Raw genomic sequence first — 26,285 nt, forward strand, 5'->3', positions numbered from 1 at the left:
TGGATTCTTCCCACACTATGTTTATAACTTGGCTTTACAAAACAACATTTAAAGAGCAAAACAAAGAAAAACTACAAAACTGTATATTCTAAGAAAAATATCTAAAATCAAGCAGTGCATGTATATTTATTTACAAAAACATTTCCCATATTTTTACATGTGAAAGACTGCATTAAATGGTATTATTTGTAGATTAAAAGTTAAACGTGAGTTTTTAAAAAATTGATAATCTAAAGAATGACTTTCTGAAAGAAAAGACTACCCTTTATAATACAGAACACATGATCACTACAGATATATCATGTCTAAAACTGCAAGTGTTCCCATTACAGCCAGTTTGCTTTTGGATAGCATTATAAACTTCCAAGTTTTGTTAAAATGTAGCACATAATGTGAGAAAATAATGACACGTGCATAGACTTTGTTTAAGTCTATAAATTGGTCAGTAGCAGATTGTGATTTAACTTGCCATTCCATTGTTAATTGTTTTCCCATCTCAACACTATTCTGTGTATCTTTCTAGCTGTATAGTAACTGTAGTTGTTGACTTACAACAGTTCATTTAGTGAGTGTTCGAAGTTACAATGGCATTGAAAAATGTGACCACTTTTCACACTTTTGACCATGGCAGCATGCCCAAAGTCACATGAACAAAATTCAGATGTTTGGCAGAATCAGAATCAATTTTTATTATAGTCACAGACCAGCACAAAAATTAAACATTAAAATAAATACATTCTCTAAAAGGTATTGAAAAATAACTAAGCAAACTAATAATATGTATAAAGATATTTAATTCTTTAGGTATTTTTTTCCTTATCATTGCATCAGCACAAAATTTTGCTACTGCATGAGTGGTGGCTGGTTTTGAATCCTGAAGGAGATGGTACACGTAGAAATTATCTGATGTCCCTAGAAATCTCTCTAATAAGAGGGAGAATGTTCATAGATCTGATGTTCCTGTAGAACCTGCGGACATGTGAGATATCTTCAACTTCCCCATTGCCACATGTGCACATTTGCTCAGCTATTGGGATTTTATCATGCCTGCCCTGCAGAAGTGTTGAGTGGAAGATATTACAGTAGGTCTGGCTCTAAAAAATGCTATTCTACTTTTAGGAAAAGTCAGGTCTTTCAGATACCTTGCTGGTTCCCACACACCTCACTTAATCTGATTTCTGCTGTGGAGAGATCTCCTCTTAAGTTCTAGCTGGAACTCTATGTCTGTCCAACCACTTCCTTGGCTTGATCATAGCCTAGGGATATTAAACACATGGGGAAAGTCCACAGAAGGCCAATTTATGCTCTATTGCCTGTTTCGAGGGAGAGGAAGTTGTCTATCAGGACTAAAGGAGTCAAGTCCTCTGGGAAGAACTGAATTTTCAACCAGTAAATTATCATCGTCTTCCAGGATCTTACCTGGATTTGAGGCATTGCTGTCTCAATTCTCAATTGGGTGTCTGATGTCCTGCTAGATGCAGCTAAAATGGATGGAAGAAATTTTGTTTGTATGGTTTGTATATACTCTTTGTTAAAAAAACAACCCTGTGCCCTGTAGAGAATTTGCATCAGTGTTTTAGTCTCAAAGAGTTTTAAGGCTGCAGCGACTAATCATACTCCACTTACCGTATGTTTTTTAAAAAGTGTTTGATAGGACCTAAGGTCCAGATGTGCCTTCCAAATACTTTTTGTATGGAAAACCACCTCAAGGTACTTGAATATATTGATGTTCTAAATTTTGCCTTTCTACCCTCCAAGAGTATTGAATAGCTCTTTTAGCAAAAACTAGGATTTTTGATTTATCGAAATTGAGGATCAGATTATTTTGTCTACAGTACTTTAATGTTGCTGAAATAGCTCTCGAGTCCAAGAATTTATGAAATAATAGTGGCAACATAAAAAAGTATCACTATTTTGTGTTGTGCTAAGTTGGGAGGATGGAAGTCTGGGTTATGCAGAAGGTCAATCAGCAGTTAATATATAGACTGAAAAGGGAAGGGGCCAAGATACATCCCTGGCATACTTATTGATCTCCCTTCCCTGAATCCAGCTTGTTCATCTTTAATTATGCCCTCTGAGATTATCTAATCTTGAAGTTTGTGGTTTAGGTGGTTAGCATACAACATGCTAATAACACTCAGTAGGCTAATGGGCCTGTAGTTACATGGATCGTTTTTATTGCTTGGCAACTGGATCATATTTATGATGGTTGCTGTGTCCTGAGATCATATCACCTTTTGCAACTCTTTAAGATTTACTTAACAACTGCAGTGATTTACTTAACAACTGTGGCAAGAAAGGAAGTAAAATGGGCCAAAACTCACTTAACAACTGACTTAGTAACATAAATTTTGAACTGAATTGAGGTCATACGTCAAGAACTACCTGTATACTTTCATGGGTAAAAGTGGCAACAGAAAGTATTTTAAAAAAACCTGCAACAGCACTCCAACATCACAAGCAAAAAGGGAAATGGGCGTACCTTTCCATTCTTGTTTCCATTTTATTTTTTTTGTAAGTAATATGTGGTAAATGTTAGATTCCAATACAAACTCGAATGCCCAAATTTGAGATGCAGAATTATTCTTCCATTAATAGTATTTTAGAAATGGCTTTGAAATGAGATTTCCTATTTTTGACTTTTGCAACCTAACAGCCTATTATTTTACTCCACTCACATTCGGGAATGACTTACAGACTGGGAGAAATTTAAATCTAGCAGTCCACCCTTTTCCAAGAGTAATTATATAATTATGAAGGTTTGTTGCTACTAAAACTAAAGCTCATGACAAACTATAGTTAGCATTTAGTCCAATATTAAAACAAATAGGGAAAAAAGTGTTTTAAGATCTCCTGCCCAAAGCTCAGGAATTAAGAATCATAAGGAACTTGGTGTCTCTCTTGAAATTCAAGGACAGTTCTGTGCTGCCTTGCATGTAACTATAGTTTGACTGTAACATTTGATTTTTAAATCAGAGACCAATTTTCTAGATATTAAAATGAGTTTATTGGGAAAACTTTATGTAGTCAAAAATAAGGTAACAAGCACAAACAGAATTCAAATTCAAATTTAATGGGTCTATAGCATGGGCCCAGGATATTTGCAGAACTGTCTTTCCTCAATGGGATTGGCCCACCCCACTGTGCTGGCAGAAGGGGCCCACTGTGGATCCCATCAGCCAAGGAATTTTAGCTGGTGAGATCCAGAAGAGCCTTTGGAATATTTTGCTGCAGGAGGTTAGATTCCCCCCCCCTTTTTTTTTAGCCTTCAGGAAGAACCTTAAAGCTTGGCTACGCCAGCTGGCATGAAGTTCTGAAGAAGAAGCTGTTGGGCTGGAAGTGATTGGTGCATTAAGACAGAAAGCACACCCACTTGTCCTACCCCATGGTTTTTTAGTCAGTTTTAATTTTTTTGTAATTTTATACTTACTGGATATTTGTATATTTTATCATGCTGTAAGCCACTCAGTCACTTCGAACTGTGAAATGGGTGGCAAATAAATTTTATAATAAATTATTCTGTTATTTAATATAACTTTATTAACTAGATCTACAGGATTTTGAGACTTCAAGACAATTTTAGAGTTCATTGCAGAAAGAAGGCTGGAGATAACTCATATGGAACAGCTTATCCGTTCAGATCTTTCAGCATGGCATCAACTTACTAGATGTGTTAGTGGCTTGCCAACAATTGTGGCAGCCCCTGCCCTTCCTCCTGAAGTTTAACAGACCTCTACTCTCCTTGTCCTTGCAAAGCACTGAAAACCTGAGCTTTTCCCAGAACTGCTAGGGTAATATGAGGCAACTGCATTATCAGAAGCTTGACCTGGCACCAGGTTTTTCTTTAATGTGTTAGGTTATCATTTTAATATGGTTTTTGTGTTTTAATTTTAAATTGAAAGCTGCTGAAGTTTGTTATAAAATGGGCAGCTATATAAATGTTTCAAATAAATAGTTTTTCAGCCAGGAGCTGAATGGGAGAAGTGCAGCCATATTAGTACTATGAGACCATAGGATGTCAACACTCGACTGCCTGGTAGGCTATAGTAGCTATAATCTTTCCTATTGTACATGTCCAGAAGATAGTGCTGTGAGATTCTCTGGCATCTCAGTTCTTGTCTTCTAATGTCCCACAGAATTCCATCTTGTTCATTGCCCACTCTTATAATGAACAGGGAAATGTGTTTTGGCTGATGCATGGTGATGATGCAGAGATATTATCATTTAGGATAAATTGGGAATTCTGACACTTTTTTGTGTGCATTAAAGAGGGATTTAAAGTACAATAAATTAAGTCTGTAGGAAGCTTTTTTTTTAGTGGGAAAGCATGTTACTCAATGCAGGTGACATTATGGGTGGGGAGGGTTCCCTTGGCTGCAGAAAGGGAGCCTGAAGAGGGGAAAGACTTTTAATGTGGCTACAGACTAAATAAATGATTCAATATAGAAAAACACAGATGCCTCTCAATATAGTCATAGCATCTTCACCTAGTAAGATCAATGGAAGACAGCCAATCCTACCTATAACAGTCTGTTACAGTATTTGAGAGAAGATGGAAATCAGGTGGACTCAGAAAAAAATCCTAGCAATGGAGGCAGCCTATCAACCACAGTCAGAACTGGGAAATTAACTAAAAATATAGTAGGCACTATCCTTTCCTAGATATACAATTGATCCCTTATGTGCTCAATAAACAAATGATTTGAGCCACTCAGTACAAATCAACTTTTAATTTGGTGCTCAAAGGACAGTCACTTTCATCTGTTTGTATGGTAAAGTCCCATAAAAATCCCAAGTAGGAAATCTATTCTGGAGCCTACATAAAAATGATGGTCCATGTTTTTGTAACAGAGTGAACAGAACAGGATTCTTTCTGTGCAAAGATACAATCCATCGCTTCCCATGGAACCTGCAAAGAAAAAAAAATCACATGAAATGAATTTCTGTGTCAGATCTCCTGGAGATACGTTTTACTCGTTTCCGACAAATGATGTGGACTTCGCAATTAAGTCAGCTGCTACCTCTTTTCAAGATATATTGGATAAAGTTGCAGAGGGATCATTTTAGGAAACGCGCGTGTTCAATATTCTGAGTTGCACCAAAGGTATCCCCAAAAAAATCCGCTTTTTGGATTTCCTTTTTTAAATCAACGTTATTAGGAATGCTAATGGCCCATCTGCCGCCTTTTTTTTTCTTGTGAATTCTTCTTTGTGGGCAACCCCGCTGGCTTTAGTTGCCCTGTCGAAACGCGCATACACCAAGAAAGGAGCAGCAACCTCAGCGGCTCGCTGAGCAAACCGATGGATCTCGCCCGGTTATACTTTCCGCACTAGAAGCAGGTAAAGAGACGGCTCGTTCGTACGACCGTTACGCCTCTCGCGCGTCTTACGTGGGATCTTTCTTGCAGCAGGTCAGCCGTACAAACCCCTCCGCTCCGGATCGCATCGGAAACATAACTCTACGGCCCGCTTCTGTCCCTAGACTTACTTACGTACAGGCGGACCGGAAGCTGCGCCAAATGGCTGGCTCAACGGCGCCTGCGCGCTGTCGCTTTTCGCACCCGGCTTCGCCTTGCGTAGAGGGAGAGGCGCCTGTGCGCGCCTTGGGCCCAAGAAGGATTTTGGTAGCGTGTAGGCCGGCTCTTTAGCCGGCCGCAGCAGCAGGTACTGGGGCTGGTGGTAGGTCGGCTATGCGCGCCTGATTCGAGGGGCCGGCCTCGCCTGAGAGAGTGCGGCCGCTGGGCTGCGTTTCGCCCAGGGCTGTGAGCAGGCCGGAGAGGAGGCAAAAGGAGGGCTGGGAGCGTGCGCGGCCTTTGGATTGGGGGCGCCCGCAGGCTGAACCTGGCGTCCCCGAGGCGGACCGGAGAGGCGAGGGCGAGGCCCCTCGAGAGCTTGGCAGGGCTGCTGCTTCTTAGTCGCGGGGCGTTGAGGGTGGTGACTTGCGGCGCTGGAAGGTAGGGGGTTACTCGGAAGGCGTGAAGTAGCTGCTGGATACGGCCTCTTTTCGGCTGCCAGTGGCCTTCCAGGATTTAGAACAAAAGTTCGTCCTGACATTTCCTACCTGGGATAGTTTGGCACCTGTGGAAGACTTGGGTACCCTTTTCACATTATAGGAAGCTTGGCCCTTTTTTTTAATACTGTGCAGAATTTTCACACCGGTCTTATTTCCAGTGGGGGAAAAACACAATCCCTGTAAATTGCCCCTCCCCCTCCTTTTACAAACAGTCTTGCCCAAATAGGTAAGAATGTACAGATCTTTATTTTTCGGTTAGCTGTTATCATTAGACCCAGAGTATAGTTGTTCCAGATGAGACAATTAACCGAAATGTTTTTCTGGGAAATAACAGTTTTGTAAGTAGTAAATCCTGTCGACTTGCATACAGCTTAAGGGATTTCCGAGGTACATTCTTGTGAGGTTCAGGGGTCAGTCACTGAAATACCGTATCCTCCTTTGACATCCGTCTTTCTTCCTGATACCTAGTTTTCTTCTTTCTAGATGCTGGTTTTGGATTCTTCCAGAGTCAGAACTGTATGATCACTTAGCCAATCAGTTAAAAAGAATTGATGTTCTGGATAGAGAAATGTTAGATATGAAGAGGTGTATTGATATTAAAGATGGATTATAATCATTATAGATTAGTGTTTTGTCCAGTTGCGTCCATTCTGTTACAAAGTGAATTTCACTTCCATAAAAGATCAGATATGTAGTTTAGCCATTCTCCTATTCAAAGGAGAACAGTTAAATCGCTACGAGAATGATTGATATAGTTTGATCCCTCTACTAAACCTCTACTTTTTCCAAGTGAAATTCAAGATACTTGTATTTACAAAATCCTAAACAGTTTACATTCAAGCTACAAGAGGTACCGCTCTTTTGGTACTCTGAGCTTCTTATCCTGACAGATCAGAAGTTCTCTGTTCCCTGGTATTGCTTCATTTAAGGAATGTTTTCCCCAAGAGGATCACTTATAATGTTTGTTGTGGTACTTTCGTACCATACATTTTTCCAGTCATTCTAACAACTTTTAGCACTTCTAGAATGTTTTATTGCTTCATTTTAAAAATATAGAATGGGGAATCAGATTATTTTAAAACATGGATTTTAAAATTATGTTAAGTTGTGATATGTTTATATGTGTAAGCTGACACATATACCTAGCATACATTGATTGTATCTTTGTATCTGCTTATCTTTCTCTGGCCACATGTCCCTGCATGTTCCTCAGTAACCAAATGTGGCCCTTGAGCCAGACAAGATTGCAGATGAGTTGTTTATCCAAATAAAGTTGGAACCACTGATAATTTACTGTGCTTGCTTATTTATATTAAGTGTATGAGAACAACTTTGACCCAGTTAGTAGATAAAAAAACGTAAAGATAACTTATTTATTACATGCATGCTACAATATTTCAAGCTCAGAGAAAAATGGAATATTTTATTTTGAACCTATGGTTCTTACATTTTCTTTAATAATAATGATAATAGCATATACTGATCCCTGCCCTTATGTGCAACATAGATAGATATGTCTATAAAATGCTACTTGGGGGTAAGGAATAGATAAAGAGATAGAATATCTTACCCAAAGTATTCCCTAGGAATGGAAAAGATAAGAAACTACTTGGTGTTCATGTTCCTACAATAAATGCAGTAACCAGTCATGTAGTTCTGAAAAATATTTCAAATATTTATATTGGAATCAATTTCCATTTCAATATTGTACAAGCATTATGTATATATAAAACTGAAATATTTGTCAGAATGCTTATACTATTTATTTTAGGAGCATTGCCAAGAAGACATGAAGGAATTCTTCAGATTGCTGTTTTCAATCCTGCAATATGTTTTGGGTTTAACTAGATGTTTTATTCCATCTCTCTAGCTGTAACTTTTTCTTTTTATATATCAATCTGCCTAATTCACAATGAAATCTATTGTAATTGACTAAATAGATGTTATCTTAATTAAGGACTTTTTTTGAGCTCATTGCATGTAGGTACCATATATTTTCCCTCAATCGACATGGTTTATGTTTCTGGAATGGTAGCTCAGGAGATGTTGTTTCTATTTTCTCTACTGTTCTTTGTCATTCTATTAAGTACTTTGATTCTGAAATGGTAGCCTCTATGCCTCCCCACCCCCAATGGAATTACTCCAAAACACACTGCCGTTCTGTCCATGTTTATATAAGAGTAAGTGGAATTTCCTAGTAAGTAAATTGCAAATGGTTTTTTGGGATGCTTCTAAACTCTTTTTAGAAGGTTTGTTAAATTTCTGAAGTTCTTAATTATCCATTTTGTCTTATGATATTACTATATAAGTACTCAAAATACCCTGTTCTGGTGGTGTCCAGCTTTTGTCAGCTTGAGGATTGCTTCAGGCTTTGAATCATAGGGTTGAATTCCATAAGTAGGCAGAATAGATCCGTTTTGGGGAGCTTGGAGTGAAATTGATGCCATAAGCCCCAGCAACATCTCTCCTAATTGTACCTGCCTGAGGTTTTATGGACAGCTCAATGAATGCTGCATAGGCTGAAATTATTGCTAATTTGATTGATATAGTTTATTTCAAAATAAAGAGAATAGAAAACTTCATTTGTATTTATAGGACATCTCAAATAATGTTTAACAGAGTTTGATTATAATTACCTAATTTGGCAATGCACTTCTGTAGTTAGAAGATTAATTCACATGGCTTCAGCTTATCCTGTGATTGCCATATTTTGGACTATTTTCCACAATATTATTTATATGACTATTAATAGAAAGCCTGTGTGCCATAGTGATTTAGCATCATAGAGAATTCAAGGGTACAGTCTCATGGAAACTCACAGTTTCCTGCAACCAAAATTACTTCATAGGAGGACTGTTGTAAAGAGTAAAATAAGGAGAGATTCTCAAGTAAGCTAGCTCAGGCCCATGGAGAAAGGTAGGATATACCGTAAATTTAGTAAATAAGTAAATTATCTTGCTTATCAAGGATGCATATGCATCCTTGGCTGTGTTTTATAAATTTGGAATTTATCAAAGCACTAAGAATTGTGGAGTTGCAGAGGGAAAGTAGTCAAAACAATGAATACAATAATAGAAAGATACATATACACTAGGATTGTTGAAAGGCGTGGTTTATCAATGTTGGAAATTGTTTTTTACATTTTTTTCTCTTCTGGACAAAAGGATGAATAAGAATTTTCAAGCAAGTTGACACACACTTTTGGAATTTTTCTGTTTTTGACACAATTTTCCAGGAGTTTTCTCCTTTAATTATTTGCAGTAATATATGTATTTATTTATTTTTGGGACTTATATGCCGCCCTATCTCCCGAAGGACTCAGGGCTGCTAACAACAATAAAAGACAATAATACAAATGTTAAAAAAAATTAAATTAAAGCCCCAATGATAAAATATTAAAAACATTTTTAAAAATCCCTATTGTCAGTCCAGGTCAGCCTGATTGAAAAGAAATGTTTTAAGGCTGCGAGGAAAGGACCGTAAAATGTAACACATTTTTCTGTTATAATGTGTTGCTTTCCTGAATTGTTTTTTCTTATACTACATTGTTATAAATCTGAGAAGTTATAAGTAATCTGTTAGGATGAGTACTTTGTGTTACTATCTCTCCAGATTTAAGTTGATCCCAACTTCTTTCTGCCTGCCTCATGTCTTATTGTTAGTTCATCACAAAGGGTTGTTGTCCATTTCCATCTTGGTGTCTGGATTTATATATGTCAGTAGTCTTTGATTTTATTTACAGCAGTTTGATTAAAGTATGTTTATTAAAATACAAAATGCCCCCAGAACTGACCATGCCCATTCCAGTAACATATTGCCCTTATTCTCCACAGCATATGGAATTGTTTTCTTAAGAGATTGTGATCTCCTCCACAAATAAACCCCACCTTGCTTTATTGAGTCAGTTTTGACTTAAGAGAAATTTGCAGACACACAAATATATATATTTTAACTTGGATAGGAGTCACCTCTCTCTATGGAAAAGCAATAAGTGGCAGAGGAATAATAAAAGAGGAGAACTGAAGGACCTAATTAATTAATGTTTATGGAATTAGATGACAAGTCAGGCACGAAAATGCAGGTTTATGGAGGAGATTAGCAATAGCACCTAGATTTATATACCACTTAATAGTGCTTTACAGCTCTCTAAGCAGTTTACAGAGTCAGCACATTGCCACCAACTATCTGGATCAGGGGTCTTCAGATTTGGCCCTTTTATGACTTGTGGACTTCAACTCCAAGAATTCCTCAGCCAGGCCATGTCATGCCTTGACTACAAACCAAAACTAGTTATGACCATAATTCTGGGCTCAGTTTCATTTGAAATTAAGGATTACCTGTAGTCCACTGTCCGTATTTCAAGCCAGAATTGAGTGTTGAGTTTGATTTATTTGAGTTTGATTTATTTGATTTATTTTCCAGCCAAAACCATAGACCAGGACTTTTCAACTTTTTCACCCATTGTAATACTTATAGGATATGGCCACATCCAAGTACCACCAGTCACCTAGCAAGGTGTCAAAAACTTGACCCCCAAAAAAGGAAAAAGGTGATGAAGTACAGGTAGTCCTCAACTTACAACAATTCGCTTAGTGACTGTTTGAAGTTACAATGGCACTGAAAAAAGTGCCCTCCAAGCCACAGCTGAGCAAGATGCCTGCCTGCCCGCCCAGCGGCGCTCTTCCTCCTGTCTGAGGTTTTCATTGTTGTGAGCATTTCTGTTGAGGATTGGCAGCGGGGGTGGGGGGGTGTTTGGTTTTTATTTTCCCCCACCCCCCGTCTGCTGGGTGGTTGCAGCAGGTTTTGGTCACTTAACATGACCCTGGGACACTGTGACCGTCATATGAATCAGTTACCAAGCATCTGAATGCATCACAAGACCTTGGAGATGCTGCAGCATTCCAGCTGATCTGGGCTCAGCAGAAGCACCAGGATCAGCACTAAGCTCCAGCTGGAGCCTGGCACTGATCCTGGTGCTTCCGCTGAGCCCTGGCAGCCCTGCAGCTCCAGCCATCTCTTGCTCAGGCTTGTGCGGTGTTGCCACCGGTTCAGCTCATTCCCCTCCCCCGCTACCACTTTTCTAGGATGGTCGTGTACCATCTGCCAGGTGCCAATGTACCACAGGTGGTACCTGTACCACTGGTTGAAAAGCCCTGTCTCAGACAGTATCACTGCAGTGAAGGTCGATTAACTCAAATTCTTTCCTCATATCCTAAAATCAGTTTAAATAGAAAACTCGTGCTCTATTAATCTACCTGTTTTTATTAAGTGCTTTGCTGTTTTTTGTTTATAGGGAGCTGTGTTTTTAACTATATTAACATCCAATTTCTCCATTATTTTCTGGGAACAGCAATCACTTCTTGACTATAGTGTCTTTACTTCATATAAATTGGTCTTGTATCTGGACTGAACATATCTCTAGCTAAAATTTTAGGAGGCAATTTTTTTCCCTTCCTGAGTGTATGGTCACAGAGGTGACCATCTCATTTCCTATAGCAATTACATTTCTCTTGTCCCTGATATTTAAGTTGTAATCTCGTTGTTTGGGTTAAAACCCATGCCATGTTAAGAACAAATATGCCTAAACTGTCTAATGTTGGTTGTCTCAGTACTGATGGCCTTGGGCTCTGCTTTTCCTTGACGGATAATAAAGCATGTTTAAGAATGAAGATAAAACATCTTCTGTTGACCGGAGATCTTAAGAATTAAAAAAGAGGAGCAAGTCTTTTGAGAATAAGAGAAACTAGCCTTCATACTGTCCCCTACCTTGATGGCCAAGGTTCTGTATAAACTGAGGTATAATCAGCATTACCTCCATTACCTACTCCAGGCTCTCCAGTTGGAGAATCCCTGTTGCCCTACCTTTGGGAAGGCCCTAGGAGCTGACTACATTTCTGTTGAACTATTAAAAATAATACGGAGTGGTGGATACCAGTCCTGATGGCGCTATTCACTTATATAAATAGTTTGCCAATGGAAATTGTTTTGCCATTTGTTTTACTCCTAGTGTTATTTATGGCCCTGGACCCAAAGTTATCTGTTGAGTGATTATACTTCTAATAAACCCTAAAACCCACAGGGGGAAAGCTTTTCCAGAAACCCCACAAGTGTTCATACCTTGGTCTCATATTCTCTTTGGGGTAGTAGTTTAATATAGTTTTTACTGCCGCTATCTAGTCCAGGGACATTTCACCTGACATCTCTCCAGGATATTTTTTTTAACCCTGTGCTGCTTTTCTATTAACTGGAAGATCAGGATAAACATTAAAATAATTTTAATCTGAGATTTAGAACAGACGTGAAAACAAAACTAATTCACAACTGCATTGCTTGAGATTGACTGCCATATCTTATAGCACAGTGATGGTGAATCAAGTGCCCAAACTGCAACCCAAAACCCACTTATTTATTGCAAAGTGCCAGGGCCGCATCAGCATTGTGGTGCTCTCGGGGGAGCGAGGGGCATGGGCATGGCCCACTGGGTGGGTGTGGCCCACTGAATGTGATCACTGTGGTGATCACAGCAGACTGGGCATGGGCGGGGTGGGTGTGGCCACCTTGATGTTGCTTGTGGGGGCCAGGCAGGGTTGGAGAAATCCAGGGGGTTACTGGCGGAGGCTCGTCCTGTGGGGTGAGGCAAGGCAAGGCGGGGTACCATTGCCATGAGGCAAGGCAGGGGCAGCTGCCGCCTGACACCATTGGCCCCCACACACAGAGGCCAGTGAGTGCATGGGGGCTGATGGTGTCCGTCAGTAGCCACAGCCTGCCGGCCCCTCAGCCAGCGCACTCTGCAGCTCCACAGCCTGCTGCCAATACCGGAGCAGCCCTCTAGCATCAGGTGGAGTAGGGGAGGGGGAGGCATGTGATGCAGACCGCCGGATGTGCCTACTCCATCCCATCTGTTTTTTGCTTGCGGTTGGAGAGCAGGTTGCTGCTGGTCATCTCCTCAGCCCCCTTATAGATCTTGTCCTTGGCCCGTGCGTGGGGCCTGTTCCCCCCGTGCACCCAATACACCTTGGGCTGGCACCGCCACCACTGCCCGGAGCACCTGGCCCGCCCAGCACAAATGAAGGTAAAACAGCCATCTAGCAAGCTCAAGTAGAGGGGGTAGAGCACGCCCATGCCCAGCAAACTGAAGGCCATCCCAAGTGGGGAAAGCTGGATCCCCATCAGCGCCATGCCCCCCCCAGTCCCAGCTAGGATTGTGTGCCTTCCCCCCATCTCTGCTGGGCCTGGGCGGCCATGACAGTGATGGGGATCGGGCTTTCCCTGCTTGGGATGGCCTTTTGCCTGCTGGCCCTGGGCGTGCTCTACCACCTTCACATGGGGCCTCCTAGCTGACCGCTTCGCCTCCTTCGTGCTGGGCAGGCCTGCAGCTCTGGCCAGCAGCCTAATGGAACTGCGCAAGAGGCTGGCGGCCGTGGTAGGTACCGAGGTGCGCCAGGGGAATGCGTTCCACCCACGGGCCAAGGGCAAGACCCTTGAGGGGGCTGAGGAGATGACCAGTGGCGATCAGCTCTCCAACCAAAAAGAGATGGGATGGAGTAAGCATGTCCAGCAGTCCACAACACGTACTCTCTCGACTGCTGCCGGAGGCCTGGCCCGATATTCACAGCGGGCTATGCAGCCTCTGCTGCCAGATGCTGTCGGTCCCCTTGCGCTCACCGTCTCCTGTGTGCATGCCTTGGGGGTCACCGGGCTGGGTGGGGGCAGGGCAGCGGGGAACAGTCCCTCGCCATCTCCGGGGCATCCCCAGGGGCCCAATGCCGCTTGCTCGCTCACTTCCTGCCCTGTCGCTTCCAAACGCCACGTGCACACTACTCTGGAGAACTCTGCTGGGGCATTAGCGGTCATGCCCACAGAGAGAGCTCTGAGTGCCGCCTCAAGTACGCGTGCCATAGTTTCGCCACCACTGGTATAGGTTCTCTTGCTTGAGCAGGGGTTGGACTAGAATATCTCTTATGGTTCCTTCCAACTCTTATTATTCTGTTAAGCAGGGCTTTTTTTGTCATAGAACGCTCAGAACAGAGTTCTGGCACCATTTTTAGATGGAACTTTGTAGAGTAGGCAAGGCGGATTGTATGACATGTCTGAGTTCCGCCACCTTTTTCTTTTACAAAAAAAGCACTGCTGTTGAGTATATTTGAGAGATTCCTGAACCCTAATCTCCTTGCTTGCTTTCCTTTGGATATGTTCCTGTTTGTCAGGTTTTTCTCAAAAAGCATTGCCTAGAACTATATGCAGTATTTGTAAGCAATCTACTGTACAGTTGAGTTGCTGAGGAAGGTTGGTTTGAAAGAGCCATATCCCAGTAGGAAACTCCTATGTATATATGAAATTGTACCTGGTGAAAGTTTTGTGCCAATCTTATCTGGAATTGTAAACTAAGACTGATCAGTATTTGAGATTTACATATATAGATATGACCGTGAAATCATTCAAGTCATGCTTTAGTTGAAGAATACATTTCTTTTAGGTTACTTACAATAAGAATTTATCTGTGTAGGATTTTTTTTTTTTGCTATAGTTTTAGCTTTGTTGGATTTAGGAAAATTACCTAAATAGTCGAAAGATTGAAGAATGAGCAATAAAAAGGGGAAAATAGCAATGTGTCTCTAACATTGCGTCTGTACTGGCAGTAAATTATGTGAGTTTCAAAGGAGAAGGGAAGTTGTAATAACTTGAAAGATATAAACTAACTTTAGTCCATTTATTAAAGAAAGAGAAAGAAATCACAATAATTGTTGGCTCATTTTTCCAGGTAAATTTATTCTGATTGTAATCAAGTTGCACGTATTTTCAGATCTGGCTTGTTCCAGTTTGCTTGTGTTTTTTTCCTCTCTTATTTTTGAGATTATGTTTAATATGCTTGTTTTTCTTATTAGGGCAAGACAGTTATTCAGAAATATATCGTAATAATTAGAGGAAATGAGGCCAATATTAGGAGAAGGATAAAAATAGCTTATCAAACTATGTTTTTCTTCTCAAACAAGATAATTCCTCCAACCCTTTTCACTGTTGATTTTAAATAATACACTTGAAATAAAAACATGAAGTTATATGTCAATTGAAACAGATTTTCTTTCTGATTACTTCCATTGCTTAGAAACCATGACATCTTCAGGAAAAGAGAATTTTCGACTCAAGAGTTATAAAAACAAGTCTCTGAACCCTGATGAAATGCGTCGCCGTCGGGAGGAAGAGGGCCTTCAGTTGCGGAAACAAAAACGAGAGGAGCAGGTACATACGTACATCCATGAATACATATATATGTAAAACATTTAGTAAAAAATCAATTATCAAGGAGCAAATGAAAGGGGGAAATGGAACAAAAATATTCCAGAAAATCATATGTTCAAAGATAATTAAGAAAAAACTGTTAATAAAGTTCCTGCATTTTAATTTTTTTAAGCCAAAGGATTTCCCAAAAATTTAATTGGTTTAATGGAATTCTGAATTGATTTTAAGAAAGACATACTTTCTGGCAGGTAATAAAAGCATTTATTTTATATATTTGTGTGTGATAACATTTTAGAAATTTTTGAATTTTAAACAGTAAAATGATGTAATTATTTACCAAAAGTACTATATTGAAAGAATTTATTGGCAGTGGCCATATCTATGAATTTCCTGGATGATGAAGTGTCAGTTAAGTAAAAGAAGCCAAATGTTGACTTTATCATCAAAAATAAGAGAATCTTCCAGAAACTAAAAGCCAAATCAGTTTGACTTTGATACCTAGGGAAGATGCTAGTGCAGTTCATAGTGACGGATCTGTAAACATTTGAAAAAAAAATCAGTGATTACTTGAAGTTAGCATGGATTTCCCAAGAACATACTGTTAAGACTCACTTGATTTCAATTTCAAGGCATAGGCATAGTCTTTCATGCCATGATCTCACAGAAAATGCATAGAGAGTATATAACACAGGTAGCAAGTAAAATAATAAAAGCCGAGTTACTGCAGCATTGCGATCACTCTTATATATTAAAGAGGCAATATTTATTACTTGAATACTCCAAGTGTTAGAGCTCAGCTGTTTTTTGTCCCCAACTAAGTTTGTACAATTCCTTGTTCTTTTAGAAAACATTCAGATTAAATTTCTAAGGAACATTCCAAATTCCTTGCTGTGTCTCAAATGCAGATCTTTTCTGTGAGGCTGGCAGTATAATTGAAACCAATACTTGTTTACATATTTTTACATACCAGGCCAATTTTTTTCATACTACCACCTTATGTCTGGCACCCTGAATTCTTATTCATAATTTTTTATTTATCCTGGAATTTCCTTAAATCAGCCCTGCGTGTTCAAACATGAGAATGGAGCAGCAACTTTGAGACATTGAATTGAGACTATTTGTAGCCAATTAAACCTAGGATCTCTTCCCAAGGATGTATTTTTGATTAGCCTCTTCATCCTGCCAAATATTTAACCAAATCACAACCCTTTAGTATAAGAAGGCATTCTCCCTAGCTCAATTCAGTGGCCATCCTACAGTGGTCTTTGACTAAGGCTTTGCTCATGTGATGAAAGGGCTAACAAAACTATAAAATACTTTCATTTCAGTGCCTCTTTTAAGCTGGCACACATTCATAGTTGATAACACCACATTTAAAGAAAACTGATCATTCTTACTGGTTCTGTTTATAATTTTTTCTTTCAAAAGGACATGGTTCTGTTATTCTAAATGCTATGTATTATGCAAAATGTTTCCTTTCCCGTTTACATATAACATGTTTTAGATTGGAATACATTTTATTATATACTGTTCATTGAACATAATAAATATTTTTTCTTCCCTATTACTTAGAAAACTAAATTTCTTAAATGTGTAATTATATTCTTGTTAAATAATACAAAAGAAGAAAACATGAGCTTTTGGACATGCTTTTGGTGTTCTTTGGTTTCAAGTGCTGGATAAAAGAATTCCATTCATAATGTTTTATATGAGCTTTCTAAGATTGTTGTGCTGCAGTAATTTAAATAATTCACTTTATATTCTATATGAAATAATGCAAAATATGTTGAGTATTCTGCTACTGGAAACCATTGAAATTTGGACAATTTCTGTTGTTCCACCCCAAGGCCACAAAAATTAGTAGGATATCAGATTATGCTTATTATGTACTCACCAATTTACAGAAAATATGTCACTGATTATTTTTAAATATGTGAATTAAACAGGTTTAATTAGGAGCTGTGAGACCCTTTCAGTATCTAGCTCTGTGACTTCTAAATAAACTAAGGAAACCAGCAACTAAGAAAGTTTGGAAACTTTTGATCTAGTTGATAATCTTCTGGAAGGGCTAGTATTTCATGTTTTAAAACTGCTGTAAAGAGAATTGGATGATCCTGCTCCACTACTCTTAAGTCCTGCTTAAAACAGGCTAACAAAACTGAAATTCAGAGACCATTACTTTATGCTGAAGGATATTATTAGCCTTTAGTCATTATGTTATGGATGTACCAGCAGCATATCCACAGTCTTCTAGCTAGATAAAGATAGACATCACAGTTGAAAGTGTGTGTCGGGGGGGGGAGGAGAGAGAGAGAGAGGGCTTTTTCAAGTATATTGCACATTTTTTTTGTATTTTGCCTCAATTTACACACTTTTCCATAGTATACAATGGATATAAAAAGTCTAAACATCCCTGTTAAAATTTTTGATATGTAAAAAAAACTAGACCAAGATAAATCATATCAGAACTTTTTCCACCTTTAATATAACATATAAGCTATATAATTCAGTTGAAAAACAAACCAGAATTTTTTAGGGGTAAAAGTAACAATGAAAATTTACAATAACATGGTTGCATAAGTGTGCACACCCTCATAAGTGAGGATGTGGCTATGTTCAGAATTAACCAATCACATGCATACTGATGTTAAATAGTAAGTCAGTACATACCTGCCATCAATTAAAGTGACTGATCAAAGACATATAAAGTTCAGCTGTTGTAGTAGTTTTTCTGACATTTACTCAGTTGCCCCTTACAGCAAAAGCCATGGCCTGCAAAGAACATACAGACCAACAAAAGGATCTTATTGTTGGAAAGTATCAGTCAGAAAGGGTCCAAAAAATTTCCAAGGCATTAGATATATCATGGAACATAGCGAAGACAGTCAGCATCAGGTGGAGAAAATAGACCACAACAGTGACATTATCAAGAACTGGACGTTCCTCCAAAATTGATAATAAAACAAAACTGGTCCAAGAGGCTGCTAAGAGGCCTACAACAACATTAAAGGAACCATATGAAGTTCTGGCGAGTACTGTTTGTGTACTTCATGTGATAACTACTGTATTGTTCATATGTCTGGGCTGTGGAGTAGGGTGGCAGGATGGAAGCTTTTCTTACAAAGAAAAACTTGTTGAAAAGCCTACGTCAAGTCTGAGAAAAGCATGTGGGAAAATGTGTTATGGTCTGATGAGACCAAGCTTGAACTTTCTAACCATAATTCCAAAAAGTACGTTTGGCACAAAAACAACACTGAACATCATCAAAGTACACCGTATTCACAGTGAAGCATGATAGTGGCAGTATTATATTTTGGGGCTGTTTTTCTTCAACTGGAACTGGGGCTTTAGTCAAGGTGGAGGGAATTAGGAACAGTTCCAAATGTCACTCAGTTTTGGCACAAGACCTCTGATGCTGATGAAGAGGAATTTCACTTTTCAACATGACAACAATCCAAAGCATACCTCGAAGTCAACAAAAGAATGACTTCACCAGAAGATCAAAATTTTGAAATGACTCACCCAGGATCCAAACTGGAATCCAATTAAAAATCTGTGGGATGACCTGAAAAGCTCTGTGCACAAGTGATGCCCTTGGAATCTTGACAGATTTGGAGCACTTTTGCAAGGAAGAATGGGCAAAGATTCCAAATGTCCAAGATGTGCCAGGCTCCTACCCCAGAAGACATGAGTGCCATCATAAAATCAAAAGTGCTTCAACAAGGTATTAATTTAAGGTTGTGCATTTTTATGTGACCATGGTTACTGTGCATTTTTTATTTTTCCACCTAAAAGATTTCAAATGTTTTTCAGTTGAATATTACAACTTACATATTATGTTAAAGCTGAAAAAAAATCTGAAGTGGTTTATCTTGGTCTGATTTCTTTACATCTCAAAAACCTGGCACTTTAACAGGGATGTGTTGACTTTCTACATCCATTGTATATAGTTGATTGTATAGTCTTCATTTTCTCCAACAGTTATATTATTTCATGTCCCTCCCAGCATTTTTTTCCAAACATTACTGAAGAGGTTATAGAGTCTAGGACCCTATGATTGTTTGATAAATTGTGAATTGTTTTATTCTCTAAATTACATGCTTTTAATTTTAATATCATTGCATTTCTTTTCTAGTTATTTAAACGTAGAAATGTTGCCACAGCTGATGAAGAGACAGAGGAGGAAGTCATGTCAGATGGTGGTTTCCATGAAACTCAAATGAATAACATGGAAATGACATCTGTAAGTCCATAATGAAATTCCAAATCCATTCTGAACATCTGGCTGACTGTGCGACCAACCATTTTAATAATTTCATTAATGATAATTTCTAAAGCTGTAAACCAAAATGCAATTCTCAAGATATCTGTTAATTGCATGAGCATTCTCAAATTAAGTATGCTGCATTTTTGCCTTGGAGAAAAAAGCAGATAAACAACAATTGGGCTATGCACTATATGTTATAGTATTTATAAGCTCTATTTTCAGTAGTTTCGAGCCACTGGCAGATGAACAATTTTAAACAGTTGAAAAAGTAAATTCTTAGAGCTTTTTTAAAAATATTTTTTTAAATTTAATCTTGCAGTTAAATGAACAGATATTTGGACTGTTTGGTTTTGATAAGGTTTACAGGATGTAATTAAAGAGAGGATGATTTCTCTTCCAGTAGATTCTTTCTTTGCTTTTTAAAAAGTTTAAAATGTAGAGAAGAAAAGGAAGCAGAGAGTGGTTTCATGTATTTTTGAAAATGTTACAAGGTACGTAAGTCATTCTGTTCTATATAGGACAGACATGTCAAACACAAGGCCCGGGGGCCAGATCCTGCCCGCGAAGTGGTTTCATGTGGCCCGTGAAGCCATCCTGGAAACAGTGAGGGAATGGCCCCCGCTGCCTTGGCCCTGGCCCAGAGACCCTCCTTCTGCCAGAGTCCCTCAGATCTGTCCCACTCCTGCCCAGGCCCCCATAGGCACCCTTGATGCGAATGATGTAGAGCTGGCCATGCCCACCCAGTAGGCCATATGCACTCTAGCCACGCCCACCCTGGCCATACCCACCCGGCCCATTGAGGACAACCACAATGCGGCCCTCAATGAAATTGAGTTTGACACCCCTGATATAGGAGAACCAATCTGGAAACCTCCAAGCTACATTATTTCTGCAGGATATTCACAATGCTGGGGGAGGGGGGACCCTAGCTTAACATCATTTTCAAAGCTATACCTGATTATTTAAAGGGAGACTTGAACTACTTGCTAGCTTTTGTCCCATATCTTTTTTCACTCTCATATTGCTTCTAACAAAATCAGTGGCAAATGGTTTTTTTTACACCCGATTCAAACTGAAAATGAAATAAATTGATTTTCCATTGTATCTTTGCTTGGAATTTTTTCTTCCATTCAGTTGTGCCTGATTCTGGACAGGTCCCTGCAGTTTTTTTGGCAAGATTTTTAGAAGTGATTTGCCCTTACCTGCTTCCTAGGGCCCGAGTGCTGGCTTTGTGCCTAAGCTGTAAATTAGAACACATGGTCTCTGGATTTGTAACCGTATCATTACACCCAAACTGGTGCTCTCTGGAACTTAAGCAATTTCTTATTTGAGTGGGGGTTTTCTTTGGCTGCCATTCTTTCCTAGCTAAGTGTTTTTGATATTGTCTGCTTTTAATCCTATGTGTACAACAGAGAATTGCAATTATGAGATGGCTGGTCATATAAATTGATATAAGAAATAAATATAAAATAGCCAGAGACCTAATTTAGGAGGAACAATGTGTTGATTTGGAAGTAAATGCCTAGTAAGCATTCTGTAATAATCCATACCAATACTAGTTACCATTTTAGTTTCCCTCTGAAGGGTATTTTAATGATTAATTAGTAATAAGGGACGCGGTGGCTTAGTGGGTTAGGACGCTGAGCTTGTCGATCAGAAGGTCGGCAGTTTGGCGGGTCGAATCCCGAGTGCCGCGTAACAGAGTGAGCACCTGTTACTCATCCCAGCTTCTGCCAACCTAGCAGTTCGAAAGCACGTAAAAATGCAAGTAGAAAAATAGGGACCACTGCGGTGGCAAGGTAACAGCGTTCCGTGCGCCTTTGGCGTCTAGTCATGCCGGCCACATGACCACGGAGACGTCCTCGGACAAGCGCTGGCTCTTTGGCTTTGAAACGGAGATGAGCACCGGCCCCTAGAGTCGGAAACGACTAGCACGCATGTGCGGGGGAACCTTTACCTTTACCTAATAAGTCTATGCTGAATCTCCATCAACACATGAGCAACATGTTATGGACTCTTAGTGTTCAGAAGCTGGAAACAGCAAACCTTACACCTCCTTCCTTTTATAGGCAAACTTTCTTTGAGATCTGTTCTTATCAGTAGAAACTTCCTCAAAAAGGCAATATTTCTAACACCTGCAATGCCTAGATTCCTTTTGTAGAACCTACATATTCTCAAAGCCTCACTGCCAAATTACTTCAACCTGAGGTCGGTTTTCTCTCAGGCTTTAGTCCCTAAAGGTCTTCAGCACAAAGCCGACAACCCTCTCAATCTCCAAAAAAATCTCTGTCCCTATCGCAGAGGCCCCCAGCCTTTTGGGCACCAGTGACTGTTTGTGTGGAGAAAGATTTTTTCCACGGACCAGCGGGGCCATGGTTTCATGTGCTGCCTGCAGCCAGTGGATGGGGCTTCACTTGTGCACGGCCCAGTTCCTGGTATGCCGTGGCCCGGGGGTTGGGGACTGCTGCCTTAGAGGGGACTTTGTCAGTTGGAACTAGATCTTTCACAGGTCTCGAGAGGTCATTCTCCCACCCATCACTCTTGATACAATTGGATTTACATCATTCAAAATCTGTATTATTAAAAATACCTATTCTTTTTGACTGGCTGCATCTTTTCACCTGGCCTAATGGTTACAGCCTAACCTATTTAGCTATTTATAGTGAGATATTTCCAGAACCCTCTCACTACAGTTCCCATTCTTTAGGGTCACAGCTGTCTTGTTAGTATTCTCTGTTCATGTTTCTGCACTGGAGACAGTGCTGCCATTTAATATAACCCTTTCAAATTCAATAATTTACAAAATTAAAGTGTGGCTTTGCAGAAGAAGCTTTTGAATGTTAAAGTTTACTACTGGTCCTATTTGTTTCATAGGTTCGGTAGATTGTTTCCATTCTATAAAAAATAGTTTGTGTTCCATGTTTGGAAGTCTTCAAACAACAAAGGGGGAAAGAGAACATTATTCAACTATTCTGAAGATCCTTTATAGTTTGGTGTGAATGAGGTAGAGGTAGTCCTTGATTTATGACTACAACTGAGCCCAAAATTTATGTTGCTAAGTGAAACATTTGTTAAGTGAGTTTTGCCCCATTTTATGATTTTTTGCGCCACAATTGTTAAGTGAATCATTACATTTGTTAAGTTAGTAACATGGTTATTAAGTGAATCTGGCTTCCCCATTGACTTTGCTTGTCAGAAGGTCGCAAAAGGTGATCATATGATCCAGAACGCTGCAACCGTCATAAATATGAGTCACTTGCCAAGCATCTGAATTTTGATTATGTGACCATGGGGATGCTGCAACAGTAATGTGAAAAATAACTCACTTTTTTCAATGCCGTTGTAACTTTGAACAGTTACTAAATTAACTGTTGTAAGTTGAGGACTACCTGTATTAGGTCATATTTCACTTGCAGGGACTTTCCTTGGTGTTTTAAGTAACCCCATCTAAGGAATGGGAAGATTTTTTTCCACTCCTGCATCAGTTATCTCAGTAGGGGTTCTTTGACAGCCTTTTAGTTGGTCAAGATTAAAACCTGAAATGAGGACTTTGTCAGAACTAGTATAACAGCACCCTTTACTCGTGTGGCTTTCTTAGCTTCCTAGGATGTCTCCTTTGCATCAAACCAGAGAGAATTTTCACAGCAAAGTGACTCACCTTTCCCTTTTTTGTAGAGGAAACAATTCATGCACCTATCACAATTATCTAAAAATATTTTTCCCAGAACAGTTGTTTTGATCATATTGTTCTTAAATTGATTAAACCTTTAAAATAAATAGATGAATTCTAAAATAAATAAATAAATTGATAAATTCTTTTTAATTGACTCCAGGTTCTAATGGAGACAGTTCTATATGTGCTAAATAATATTTAAATGCACTCACTGTGTAGTTCTTAATACTTCACTAAACTTCAGTATTCTTCCTTTTCTTTATACATTTCTTACACATTGTATGTCAGTATAAATATTAATAAAGCAATAATGATAATATATAACACTTATATGTTTCTTTCAAGAATTTAGCCCTGTTCATATGAATTCTGTTTCTGTTATGTGAATATATTCCTTAAATTGAATATAGAGATGGAAGGAAAAAATATTAATCTTTGCAGTTATCCAAATCATAGCTCCCAGTGTTGCTTTTGGAATTTTTATTTAATAACAAAATATATTTTAAGATTGTAATTTTTTCATTTGCCCTTGCAATTGTTTTTGTTGAATTCAGTTGTCTTTCTGAAACTACTTATTTTACAAAAAACCTCATGAATGAGAACAATGCCTCTTCGAGTCCAATTTAATTACTTAAATGATGTTAAATTTAAGAATTTCAATTTATTTTTTTTGAATTTTGAAGCAGTGTTTTTAAGTATTTTTTCCCCATTTGGAATTGTAGAATGCAGTGATCACCTCTGACATGACCGAGATGATCTTTTCCAATAGTCCAGAACAGCAGCTCTCAGCTACCCAAAAGTTCCGAAAACTTCTTTCAAAAGGTAAGTGTAAGAGTACTAGAGAGAGTTGCTGCTCCTAGGCATGTATTGTGGGTTTCCATCGAAGTTGTCCTATTATTAGCACTTACTACACATTAACAGGATGCCAGGTAAGGAGCCCAGGAATAGCAGTGCCCAAAGAAACCTCCCTGGATGCTCATCAGGCTCATTTCCATTCAACTTCCTACCTTCAAAAAAATGATTTAAAATATTGGATGGATGGCATCTTGCAAATGTAGAGCAAATGTGCAACTATTTCATTATTTCTGAGAATGCCTGTGATCCCTAAATTCTCCTAGAAAAATGCATGGTGAATGGCTGCTTCCCTGTATTTCTGTTTCACGTCCAGCAAATAGACAAAGGTAAATAGAGGTCGTAGGTCATGTCTTGGTGGAGGGTCATTCTGGTAAATTGATGCCTTGAAACTGGTAGAGCTATACAGTGATGTGAATTCAGAAGGCAAAACGTAATCCAGAGCATTCTTAGATATGTGCATTGCACCTGGCTCAAATAATTTAAAGCAGCTGCATTTTGTTTGTTTGTTTGTCTTGGGGCTGGCACAGTAAGAATAGAGTCTTAGGAAAAGCTACATTTAGTTAGGAAATCCTAACAGGTATTCTGTGTACATCCCAAAATATTTTGCCCTTCAGGTCCTAATCACTGCATTGCTCTAGCAACAGTTTATTCCAGTCCGGGTGTATGCCCGCTCAGTAATCATTTTGCAGCTGAACTCATAATGGGTTTTCAGAATACCAGATAATACCCACCACCCCAAAGAGGTTGTAGACCTATTTTCATGATATCAGGTTTAAAAGAGGAAAGAAATTTAGAACACAATGAAAAATAATTCATATTTTATATAAAGTTTATGGAGAAATATTTATGTATAGGAGGAGCAGGTGGATGAAATGAGCTTATAATTCTAAATAATATGTTTTAATTTCCTATTACATTCATCATTCATTCATATACATGTATACTCCTCATACTACAATTTACTTTTGCATGTGAGGTCATAGAAAACACAAAGTCAAAAAATAGAGAATGAACTAGTGCACTGTCCATTAGAGGTTACATATGTAGTTTACTCTGTAGATGAAGTCTGCTTTGCTCTGCTCTTTCTCTACATGACTAGACTTTATATAGACCTATAGTTCATTCAGTTTTGTAAAAGAGCGTGCATTCAGGGATCCAGTGTTCCACAGTGGAGGAAATTTTCCTTATCTGGGTTGCTCGTCTCCACTTGCCCTAAGAGGAGGATCAAAACATACAGTGTATCTCTGATTTGAAGAGGCACCAGTCTTCCTCTTAAAGTCTTTCCCCTACCCCTCGGCAGCAGCCTCCCTTCCACAGACGATCCCAGGAGCAGTTCTTGGCTCAACAGCTGAGTCAATAGATTCCACTTGTGCCACCTCTGCAGGTGAACAGAACTCCCTCAATCCCCATGAAGAGCTGAGAGACCATGGGGTAGGAAGGGACTAAGCCTAGAGACAACGAGCAGCCAATCTCCCACCTCCCACGACCAAGTGATCGGCGTTTCATCTGGACTTCTGCCATTGGATGCACCAGGTAACCTTGGCAGACCTCTCCCCATACAACCCTCACGACCCATCTCCCCCAAGGGCAAAGGAGACTACACTACCTCACAGGGGACCTCCTCTCTGTAACCAGTATCTTGAGGGAGAGAAAAGTTGCCATCTTGATGGGCCTAGACTGCATCCATCCCTTTCAAGTGAATGCTCACCCAGCAGAGGAAGAGAAAACACCTGTTCCTCTTTTATCTTTTGTTTTTCATCCTTCTATATTCTGAAGGAGTTTATCTCAAATACTGAAGGGGAGGGGCTGCTTCCTTCCACAGTGGAAGCACACAAAACCTTTAGTCATGTCTATCAGACTGAATGGGAGGAGCAACCCAGAAGAGGATTTCCCTCTATCCACTGAAGGAAAAGGATCTTCATGGTAATTGCAAGGATTTGTTTGCTTCAAGTAGATTTCCCATAGCATCATTGCTGTTGGGTTCTTCTTTTATAAATCACTTAACACTCACAATATTTTTTTGTAGTTTTCCTGTATCCTTTCTCATCACATACCCTTCTTCTCTAAAATATTTATGTAATCATTTTCTTAATTCTGCAACACAAAATGAAGATCCAAATGCTACTCCTGGTCTTTATTAATACTTAAAGGCAATGTTTAATATCTGATCACTAGCATATTGAATATAACCAGTTGTTACTGCATAGTTTATCATAAGTTTCTTTTTAAAATTATGTC

General features: G+C 39.2%; 1 protein-coding gene across 1 annotated transcript in view; it reads left to right on the top strand.

Moving 5' to 3' along the window:
- The first annotated feature begins 5,536 nt into the window (after positions 1-5,536).
- The window catches only part of KPNA1 (karyopherin subunit alpha 1), a 42,690-nt gene continuing 21,941 nt past the window's right edge, over positions 5,537-26,285 (top strand). The window contains exons 1-4 of the mRNA XM_081318154.1: positions 5,537-5,663; positions 15,119-15,252; positions 19,388-19,495; positions 23,915-24,014. Of these exons, the coding sequence (XP_081174280.1) occupies positions 15,124-15,252; positions 19,388-19,495; positions 23,915-24,014 (337 nt within the window). The 5' untranslated portion in view covers positions 5,537-5,663; positions 15,119-15,123. The remainder of the gene's footprint in view (positions 5,664-15,118; positions 15,253-19,387; positions 19,496-23,914; positions 24,015-26,285) is intronic.

The sequence above is a fragment of the Vipera berus genome (assembly GCF_964194415.1).
Source record: "Vipera berus genome assembly, chromosome: 2".
NCBI classification, from domain to species: domain Eukaryota; kingdom Metazoa; phylum Chordata; class Lepidosauria; order Squamata; family Viperidae; genus Vipera; species Vipera berus.